Genomic DNA, 11,805 nt, shown 5'->3' on the forward strand with positions numbered 1-11,805 from the left:
AAAAAATTTGAAGACCACAAAATTATTAAACTTTTGTTATAAAAAAAATATTTATTGGTACCAAGTACTAATGTAGACAAATGATAAACTAATAATTACAGTATATATGTTTGCACCCTAAAAATATTATTATAGAATATACTTGGATGAGAAGTTTGGATATAGAAGAATAAAGAATTTTTTTAAGCATATCTAAAATAAAAGACATATTTATATAAATATTCATTATATATTTAACAGAAGTTAATTTTAATGTATTGTTAGTATAAAATTGTTTTACATATACATTTAATTACATAACGTTACATCAATAAAAATAACTATCATTTATTTTGACTGCGTAAATAATCATCTAAAAGAACGGATGTGATTGTACGACTGTGTAAAATATTTTACATTGTCAATGCATAAAAATTAAAGTCATATTTAACAACGAAAATATATATAATATTAAAATTCATGGGCGTTACATTTTGGAAAACCACTTTAAAGAAAACAAAACCTATTTTCATTATCGACGGGCCTGAGTGGCTGAGACTAAGAGCATGCTGATAAAACTATATTTTATGATGATTTTTGAATTGAAAAGAGTGAATTTTATTAACTTATCTTACATTTATTCTTAGAAATTGTATGTTTTTGTGAATTTTCTTTTAATTGGGCTTAATTGTTAAAAACATGTTTTTTATACTTTAAATTACCAAATTTAATTCACTTTTATTCTATTTGATACCTTGATATGTTTGTTTAAGTGATTTAAGGCTTAGAAGGTAAGGATGACTTAGAAAGTTAAAGAAAAAGCATGCAAAAGTAGAGGATTCATGAGGAAATAAAGATTGCAAATTCTCCAAGTCGTGCGTAGGTATGGGCTGTGCACACGCATCATCTTCATTCATGCGTACGCACCATAGGCGTATACGCATGACTCCAAGCACGTGGCTCACTTAAAAGAACACGTGGCTCGCAATTTCAAGCCCATTTTTGGGCCAATCCAACTCATTTCTAAAGCATTTAAAGCATGGATCAAAGGAGATCAACTAAGTAATTTTAGTTTAGATTTTATTACAGTTTAGGTGATTCTAGAGAGAGAAAAGCTCCAACTTCTCTCTAGAATTTTAGGATTTTTAGGATTTTTTAGTTTAATTTCTCTTTAGTTTTTGATTTTGGTCTTGTTTTAGCTTAATTTTCTTTATATTTTCTTGTTCTACCATCCTAGTTGACTTAGTTTTAATTGTTAGTTCCTTTTTTTTTTGCTATTTTTAGTTTATGAACACTTGTTGAATTTTCAATTTTTTTTAATGCAGTTTGAATTTTTTCATGTTTATTGATGTTCATTTGAGTTGTTATTATTGCTTTCTTGTCTTGGTTAGTTGTAAATTTTATTATTATTGTAATTTATGATGCTTTGCTTTTATACCTCCTGAGTGTTCGATAAAATGCATTTCTTAGTTATAGAATAGAATTTTGTATTATTGGCTTGGGTTGGTAACTTGGGTGACCTTGAGTTACTAATGTCCAAGTTGATTGATAATTTAAAAATTTTAGTTAATCTTATTTTCATTGACGCTAATCTTTTGCTAATTCAATTAGTAAGTTGATTAGAACTTATATATTAGGATTAATTAATTCTGGTTGACTTTTCTCGCCATTTAGAGGTTGATGAATTGTGTTTGCTCTTTGTAATTATCATGTTGTGGTTAGTGACAAGAATATTGATCCTTAACCATCAACCCTTGCCAGTATCTTTCTTAGTTAATTTGCTTTATTGCTCTTAGTTTAATTTGTTTTGTCATTTAGATATTGTTTTACTCTTTAATTTTTTTGCCATTTATATTTCTTGTTTAGTGATATGAAAATCTCGATCCCTCATAGTCAATAATACACACACCCAACTACAATTCCATGGGAGAATGACTTGGGATTTAAAACTTGTGGTATTTGATTTGAATTGTGACAATTTTTCTAAACTTTGATAGGGTTGGTTACTGGTTTAAGACTATACTCATAACGAATCTTGTTGTTTTTAATTTCATAAATTCTAAACCAGTATCTAGCCGTCATCAAGTTTTTGGCATCGTTGTCGGGAAGTTACAATGTTTATATATTGATTCAAGTAGTTAAGTGTTTGGAGATATTCATTGAAAAATTTAAAAAGTTTATATATTGATTCAATTACGTAATTAGGTTAGGGTTAACCTAAAGGCTGAAATTAGTCGAATAATATGCGATGTAATATTAGGTATTTAGGGTTTAGGGTTAGGACCTTAAAAAGAATACTTGGTACAATATTATGATAGTTTAGAAATATGGTCTATGATATCGGACAATGTAACAGAGGACAAGCATGCTCCGTTCATACTTTAGGGGTGTTTAATAGGCAGTAATACGTTATATGTAGTTCAGTAATAAGCTATGTGTAATTTTGATAGTGTGGTTTTGTTAGTTGTGTGTAATAGATACTTCAAGTTTGGGTATGTAGGGTTTAAGGTTAAGGGTTTAGGATGAATTTAAAATACTAATACAAAAGATATTAATAAATTGTTAAATTAGTATTTAAATAAATCAAGTTTAAAATTTTAAATTATAAATTAAAAATTGAATCTCATTAAATATGCATTATTATTCTTGTTATAGTGTTAAAAAAGAGTAAACATCAAATCCGGTCCGTGTCTATTCTAAAATAGGACAAGGCGACCTCTAAATAAAATGCACCTAATCTTGGGCGCCGCGTCTGAAATGATGACAAAATCCATTTTGTAGACGCTTCATCTAAATTGGGAATGCAAAATTTGGCAACACATTTGCCTTGTGTATATTTAGGAAATTAAAATATTTTATATATTTACGTAAATAAAAAAGGCATAAAATTAGCGATAACAATATATAGTATTAATAGTAGTTCTAGTAGTAGGGTGTAGGGTTTATGAAGTGAGGGTTACCAAGAAGTTAATCTGATCCTTTCCAAGGACACTGATTACGATGAATTGACAACGATGGTTTGTGATGCGGTGTGTGAACAGTGAACAAGATCTTTATTTTAAGAGTGAATTGTGTTGGAAATATGGTCTAATTCAAAAGATGATTACCTAGTCTTGTAAGGGGTTCATTTGTGTTAACGCTATGTTTGTTTAGATGGAAAATAGGGAGAATTTAATATGGACAGAAAGAAATAGAAGGAAAATGTGTACTTTCACTTGTTTGGTTTTGAAAGAAAATGTAAAGGGAAAAATACAACAGTAACAAAAAGTGAAAGGGACCCACCAAAAACTTTTCTCTCCAAGTAAGGCGAGAAAACGGAAAGAAAACTCATTCCATTCCATCATTCCAAACCCTACCCTTCTCTTTTTCTCGAAGACTCTTCTTCAACCTGGGACTCAGCCGTGTATGCTACCCACTTCCAACACTATCAACCATTGCAACTGTTACCAACGGTCCATTCTTCCACTACTGCTCAACCATTCTGGTCACAGCGTCTTGCATCTACTGGTAAAATTAGGTAAGTTTTCTATGTTACTCTTATTTCACCTTTCATTCTTTAGATTCATGGATCTGTGTGTTTGAGATTCAATTTTGTAGTATAGGGACAAAATTACATTTTAGTTTGATTTACTAGTTTGTTAATTTTCATGTATGTAAACTGTTTGATAAAATACTCCAATGAAAAAATGCAAACTTACTAATTCATAAGTTAATCAGAGTTGAAAGAATTGATATGTGTATAGACTATAGATAAGTTTTTGATGTTGCTCTTATTTCACATTTGACGCTATATATTGATGGATCTGTGTTTGTGATTCAATTTTGAAGTATATGGACAGAGATTATATTTTGGTTTGATTTATTACTTTGTTAATTTTCATGTATGTAAACTGTTTGATCAAATGCTCCAATAAAAAATTGCTGATTCATAGTTTGTTAACTTTTATGTCTATAAACAGTTCGATAAAATATTCCAATCGAAAATATAACTGGTAAAGTAAACTTGGTTTAAAATAAACTAATTGATTTCGCAGGAGACACAAATTATTATTATTAGGGAGCTAAGTTATTAAACGATAGAAATTAACAACTTACCTTTCACGGCAAAGTAAACTTGGTCCACCGCGCTTGTTCGCAAACTTGATCCATAATCTACACTTTTATAACTATTCAGCTATTTTATTTATTTGTACACAAAATTCATAAATAATTCTCACATGGATAGGTGATGAAGATGATTAAAATAATTTTTTTATATAAAAAGGACAGCTAAAAAAACGTTAAACAATTTTAAATATTTGATTAAATTAATTTATGATATAACATATAACAAATTAATTACTATCTTCATGTGAATAGTCTTTATATATAAAAAAAATTCTCTTTTATATTGTTTAATAATTTTCTTCTAAAATACTCCTTTCTATATATCTATAATTTTTTTCATTTTTATGTAAATTTAAACCCACAACCACATTAACACCTATTAGTTGCTTTCGTTTTCTGTGTTTTTTATTTTTTTTTTCTTTCATATGTAGTTTATGTTTAAATTTTTTCGAAAGGTATAAAAAATTGTTATCTTTCAATTGGTTGAGATTCTTTTACAATTAATTATATTCTTTGATTAGGAGGTCATATATATAAATACTAGTTATTTAACTGCATTGATTATGCTTAACATATGATGCTATATTTCTTTGTTTTTGTTGGTGCTGTAAATCTACGATATATACATTTGAAACTACAAAGTGCTTGTTAAACAGATAAGGCTGATCATAAAGAAAGTTTTTTGGTCGCCAATATGGAAGACATCTTTAATTGTGATTTTCCATTAAACCTTTCCTTTAAGTTTGGGCTCGATAATCAAGAAAATATGTTAACCCTTGAAAACGAAGAACATATATTAATAGTTTTGAGGGAGGATTGGAAAAGACGATAGAAATTATGCACAATAACAATGATATGTTACATCGTGCACATGTTATATTTATTGAGATTTATGTCTACGTGGGTTGACAAATCCATCTCCCATAAATTGGTTGGACGAGAACAAATTCGAGCTACTTTAATGCAACAGTTAAGAGAAACTCATAGGTGTCGTGACATCCTACACATGGGCCCTGATGCATTTCTTCAATTGTGTGAGAAATTAAGAGCAATATGTCAAGTGAGAGATACAAAACATGTTACAGTAGAGGAGCAAGTTGCTAGGTTCTTGTATATAATAGTTCATAATGTGAAAACTAGAACCGTTTCTTTTTTCTACCACCGGTCTGGAGAAACTGTTAGCCGCCACTTCCATGCTGTGTTACGGGCAATTATTTTACTAGAAGATGAATTTCTTCGACAACCATCTGCATCCATTATTTCTCCAGCGATCCTTCACAATCATAGATTTTATCCTTATTTTAAGGTATGGACATGTACAATTACATGAATAAATAATTTTGATTGATATATACAATTTCATGTTACTTTATTAAATAATGGACTATTATTTAGGATTGTATTGGAGCTATAGATGGAACACATTTTCGTGTCAAAGTACCCATAGTAGATCAACCCAAATTTCGAAGGAGAAAAGACTGGCCGACACAAAATGTATTAATTGCATGTGATTTCGATATGAAGTTCACTTATGTATTAACAGGTTGGGAAGGAACAACATTTGACTCAAAAGTTCTTAAGAATGCATTATCGAGGGATGATAATCTTAAACTTCCATGAGGTTAGCATGTACATAAAACTATATTGTCTCATTAGTAGGTAAAGATTAGTAGTTTGTGTGTTTATACTAAATTAATCATTTTAAATGATGGATTCTGTAGAAAAAATTTATCTTGGGGATGCTGGATTTATGCTGAAGCATGGATTAATTATCCCATATCAAGATGTAAGGTATCACTTAAAAGAGTATGCAAGACGTGGCCCATAAAATGAAAAGGAATTATTTAATCTTCATCATGCTTCATTGAGAAATGTTATCGAAAGGTCATTTGGAGTTTTGAAGAAAAGATTTGCAATAATCACAAGTGGCATTGAACCACATTATGACTTTGAAACTATGACTAAAATTGTGCTAACTTGTTGCATATTACATAACTTTTTAATGGGTGTAGATCCTGATCCACATCTCATAGCTCAAGTTGACCGAGAACTACAAGAAAATAATCCAGAAGAGGATGAAATAGTTCGACATGAACAAGATGAAGACTATAGGCGGGGAGCCATGTTAAGGGATGAAATAGCTGCTCAAATGTGGGCTAACTATCAACTAGGGCTCTGATCACTCGTTTAAAAAATTTTGCAAATAAAGTTATTAGTTGTATTATGTGTGCGCTGAGTTGATATTATAACTTTGATTTGTTATTATTGAATTCATGTTACCTCTTGATGTGTTATTATATTCTGTTTAATGACTTTGGTGTGCAATTATTGAATCAAGTTGTCACATGTTATACTTATGGAGTGTATTGAATCTTTATTTATTGAATAACTGATAAGATAGTTTACAAAAATTTTGATTTAAGATTATGGATGTTATTTCTATCCACTTGTTTTGTAGATTGACAAGTGTTAATGGCAAAAAGAGCATCGTGCCAAGGTGAGGCCACTAGTCGGGATACCTTAAGATGGACCGACGAAATGGATACAACCTTCATTGATGCTTTGATTGAAGAATGTCGCAAAGGAAATAGAGTGAATGGCACATTTACTACAATGGCATATGACAATATACTTTCACTTTTGAGATCTATCTATGGTAATCACCTCCGCAAAGAGAATCTTAAGAATAGACTCAAGACTCTAAAAGATCATTTTGGAGTTTGTTATGATCATTTTCATGGGCTTAGTGGATTTTCTTGGAATTCAATTACAAAAATATTTGAGGCTGAAGTTGAAGTTTGGGAAGAATTGATTAAGGTAAACTTTATGCATTTACTATCTTTTTTTGTTTTAAATTTCACTAGTAAATATTGAAGAATTATTTCAATAATATATATTTACATATAGACATACTCATAGTAAATATTCTACTATTTAATTTAGACAAAACCAGAAGTGAAAAAGTGGATGCGTACTTCAATTAAACACTATGATAAACTATTTGAGATATATGGTACAGACAGGACAACAGGAAAATATGCTGAAAGTGCCAAAGAAAAAGTGAAAAGGTAGAAGAAGTATAAAGAAACAATTAACTTGAATGATGATGATAGTTTCTTAAATATGGAAGAGGAGTGGAATGATGAGCCAATTACTCCTCATGCTACTAATTTTACAATGGATCATAGTCCTGAAATTGGTTTATCTAACCAATCAACTGGCTCTCAAGGAACATCATCAAGAGGTACTAAACGCAAAACAACCATGAGTGATAAATTAGAATCAGAAATGGAAAGAATGAGTCAAGTCATTCAAGCATTGATTGAGATGATGAAAGATGGGAATTATTTTTATGAGAGATCAATTAATATTGCTGAAAAGCAAGTGTTAACAGCTGAAGAACAAGTGCAGGTAGCTAAGGAGCAAGTTCAAATTGCTAAACAACAAGTGCAAATAGCTGAAAGGGGTCTTGTGATTCTTGAGCAAAGTAGGCCTCGAATTTACTCTGAAAATGACGTGTGGACTGAGTTAGAGAATTTAGGTGTGATGCCAGAATTGCGCATGAGGTGTTACCGCTTTTTATGCAGAGAAGATAGAGCTGAGAGAATTTTTTGGTGTTCCAGCTGACATACGTCTTGCCACATTATATGAATTGATGAAAGAAGCAGGTGCACTCTAGGAACAATAGTCCTAGTAATGTGGCTAATATTTTGAGACGGGCACAAATATAACTTTAAGATCAAGAAATGTACTAGTATCTTTATATTTTGTGGGTAACATATCTATGACTTAATTAAGGCTTATAATGAAAATACCTCATGTCTTTGTATTTTGTGACTTTCATAACCATAACTATTGTTAACTATGCTATAAGTAATGAGTTAGTCAAAGAAGTCTATGCTATTAGTAATGACTTGATCAAAGAGGTCCCAGTATTAAGTTTGTTAGTTTCGTATGTAAATTTTGTTTTTAGCTGACCTTAACGTGTTATCATGTAAGACTTATTTGATGTGTATGTGTAAGTGTAATATAAGACATAATATATTAATCAAATGATATAATGTGATCGGTTAGCCTCTTTAAAATGATGTACATGTACTTATTGATTTAGATATTTTTTCTTCTTGAAATTATCTCCAGTTTATGTATTGGGATGAGTATTAAACAAAAATAAAATTTATATCTAAATAGATCACTCTAATTTTCTCATTATTATTATTATTATTATTATTATTATTATTATTATTATTATTATTATTATTATTATTAACTTGTTATATTATAAATATAATTAAATTTTGTTGTTATTATTTAATCACATTTATAAATATTTACATAATAATTATATACATAATAATATTACTATATAATATGAAGGGTAATATTGTTATTATATAACTTAATTCATTTTTTTTATTTTTCTTTCCAAACAAACAACATAAATTATTTATCTTTCAATATCTTTTTATCTTATTTTTTTTCCATCCAAAGTCCAAACACACCAATAGAAGTTAAATTTCACCTCAATTTCCTTCGTTTTTATTTCTTTTCACTCAATTTCACTTCAACACCAGCCTCCACCCCTCCACTCAGTCACTACTCGTCATCGCCTCTGGTCGTTCCGTCTAGTTCGCGGCCTTTGTTCACGCTTCGGCCTTTATTCGCCCCTACTCGCCACTTCTGTGGCACTTTACACACACAAATAATCAAAGTCCCTTGACGGCTGGCACCAATCATGGACGTAATTTAAATATTATTATTGTTCATTGAAACATTATTAAAGTTATGACAATCGTTATTTTTGTTGATCACGGTTAGTATTGTTATTGTAAATATAATTTTTATTATTAGTGTTATTATTATTGTGATTACTATTTTATTTGAAATGAGTTTTTTATGCATTAGTTTAAGGTAGCGCACACTCACGTGGGTTTGGGTGTGCAGGTGAGGGGATGGATTTTATTGATGGATTATAAAATGCTTATAAAAATAACTATTTGTATCCATGAATTTTACGAACGTTAATAAAAATACTCATTAAAAAAGAAAACTGATGTTGTATTTATCAAAGATGGATTTCGTATGACAAAAGTACCCAAATCCTAAATTTATGTTAACTTTTTAATAAAATTTTAGAATTATCCCATTCTTTATCTTCAACCCTTCCTCTCTTCTTTCTCAAATCTCAAATACCTCCATTGCCACTTGTAACACCCTCATTATCCGAATGTCACGCTTCCAACTGCTCCACTCTGATAGCTTAGGCATTACGACAACTCTAAACATATTTAATACTAAAATAAAAGCCTGTTTAAAACTTAAAACCGCAAAACCTTAATAAAAAAATACTTTTTCATTGAAAGCATAAACATAAATGTACATTCATACTTTTCTAGACCACAACCATGAAAGCAGTTACTTACGTGGTATAAATGATCATCCCGTTCCTAACATAGGTTCATTAAGTCTATGTTGAACCGGTCAGATACTTTATACAGAACTAGAACTCAATATACCAATCACGGCCTCAAGCCCATCCAATCCAACACGGCCCCTGGCCCAAACAACTCAATCTTCAACCAATTCATCACAAACCAACCAATCAAACACAATCACAATTAATGTAGTTCAAACACAATTAATAGCAATTACAACAATTATAGCAGTTAGCAGTTAACATAAGTATTCACATAGGCAAACCAATTACAACATGCACACCCAAACAATGTCACATAAATGCATATGATGCATATCTGTCCTACTGGCTGTGATATCACATTGTCGGTTATGTTGCCAAAGCCGACTAGGATAAGCGGGATCCAACTACCGTCCTTATCCGTAGGTCCCATAGACAAGCGGGATTAAACCACCGTCCTTGCCTCCACCGTAAGCGGGATTAACCACTGTCCTTACACGGGCGCCGCACCCTCGACAAGCGGGATTAACCACCATCCTTGCCAGGCGCAAGCGACTTATCAACAATTTCATCTCAGCATAAGCGGGACGAACCCGGCCCTTATGCCTACCAAGTAATAACTCATCAATCTCGATGATATCCACAATCAATCAGGCTCAATAACTTATTTCAAATTCATTCTTAGCCCATTTTTTTAAATAACAAATGTATTCAATTCACATCTTGCCAAGAATCACTTTTCAAAACGGAGCCACATTCCACATCTTTCTAACACTTCCAAACCATCACAAAACCATGTCAAAATCAAAATCTCTTTTGAAAGACTTAGAATCATTCATTTCTAAATCAAGATTTGGTCATAAAATTCCTCAGCGGAGTCTCAAGACTTCAGGGGAGAATAACCTAACTCATTTCTTAAACTCATTGAAAACCTCTGAAACCTTAACTTCTTGATTTGAATAAATAAAATTGAATTTAAACCAAAACCAAGTCATGTATCCAAATATTCCGAACCAATTTCAAAACCAACTTATTTAAATCAAAACCAAATCATTTAAACCGAGAACCAGTTTCAGTTTCATTCTTAAATCTATTTCCAAAGGCTCAGAAATTGTTTCAGCTTTACTAAATCAAAGTTTCAAAAAATACTTCAAATTTTTCCTAAAATGTCGTAAAGTGAAATTAGTTAATCGAACTCCATTAAACATCCCTCAAATTACTTACTTGATCAAATTCCAAAACTTAAATATTTTCATCTTTAAATCGGCTTTAAAACATGATTCTTTTCTAAAATAGTTTACATTCAAAATATAATAATTTCCTTAATAAAAGGGTCCAAACATAATCCATTTATCAATAATACAGTTCAAGGCATAATCCATTCCTTTTTTAAAATACCATTTCAAATAAAATCTCGGATTTTATAGAAATTTCGGTAGCATCTCCCCTAAAACTTCGATTTTGCCACATTTCCGGGTTCCAACCAAACCAATCCTCAACTCTTTCCAACAGATTCAAGACCAAATCAATTTCAAATAAAACAAAAACTCAACTTTCAGATTATCAAAACCAATCCAAATCAACCAATTCAGAAATCTCCAATTTATCAAAATCAGACATTGTTTCAATCAAATAGGCAACCATATTCATTCAAGACAAAATCAGACAATTCATAAGACTCACCTAATCACCAGAAATACATTTCGCACAGCATATCTATTTCTAACAATTCCCATTTAAAATAAATTAGTTTGTATAAAAAGCCCCTACCTCGACTCGTCGAAACCATAACCCAAACGCATCAACTGAACTCTTTCCTCTCAGCCCGGAACCAACGACAACCACAAACTCAGCCCCTTATCACTTTCGCAGCACTCACAGCAACCTAAAAGCGGCATTCAACATACAGAACTTGAACCTACATTACCAAACCTCAGAGTTTATAACCAAACATAATAGAATACTAACGCAGGAGTTTTCGAAACATAAATACTTACCGAACTAAGAAAACGAAACAGCGGCGATAGCTGCACCGGTTTGGCGGCAGCCCCGGCAACCACCTTGAGCGGCAGTGGCGACCAGAACTCTGGCGACGACGATTGTAACAAACATGCAGCGATGAAAATCTTCTGGAAACTCAAAAGGAACGAAAGCCAACTTAAAAACCCTTACCGGAAATGGCGTTTCCGGCGGTAGAAGCTCGGCCAGAAGCTCCGGCAGCGGTGGATCTGGCGGTAACGGCTTCTCAACGGCGACACACTCCACGGTGGTGACTCCCGCGCAACGCGTCTCGCTCTCTCTCG

General features: G+C 31.6%; 1 protein-coding gene and 1 long non-coding RNA gene across 2 annotated transcripts; one reads left to right on the plus strand and one right to left on the minus strand.

Moving 5' to 3' along the window:
- On the plus strand, positions 4,457-5,707 carry LOC110262616. Its single transcript, XM_021103004.1, has 2 exons — positions 4,457-5,392; positions 5,482-5,707. The coding sequence occupies exons 1-2, from the start codon at positions 4,937-4,939 to the stop codon at positions 5,704-5,706; spliced, it is 681 nt and encodes a 226-aa protein (XP_020958663.1). The 5' UTR covers positions 4,457-4,936; the 3' UTR covers position 5,707.
- LOC110262617 lies at positions 9,713-11,799 on the minus strand. Its single transcript, XR_002347489.1, has 2 exons — positions 11,500-11,799; positions 9,713-11,420 (listed from the first exon to the last, which is right to left on the minus strand). It is a non-coding gene; the product is annotated as an uncharacterized LOC110262617 (long non-coding RNA).

The sequence above is a fragment of the Arachis ipaensis genome, chromosome B05 (assembly GCF_000816755.2).
Source record: "Arachis ipaensis cultivar K30076 chromosome B05, Araip1.1, whole genome shotgun sequence".
Taxonomy (NCBI): Eukaryota; Viridiplantae; Streptophyta; class Magnoliopsida; order Fabales; family Fabaceae; genus Arachis; species Arachis ipaensis.

Excerpts from the sequence above, each read along its gene's own strand:
- LOC110262616 (XM_021103004.1), top strand. The coding sequence starts at position 4,937 with ATGATATGTTACATCGTGCACATGTTATATTTATTGAGATTTATGTCT. Across the intron at positions 5,393-5,481 it reads GATTTTATCCTTATTTTAAG|GATTGTATTGGAGCTATAGA; the intron begins GTATGGACATGT and ends ACTATTATTTAG.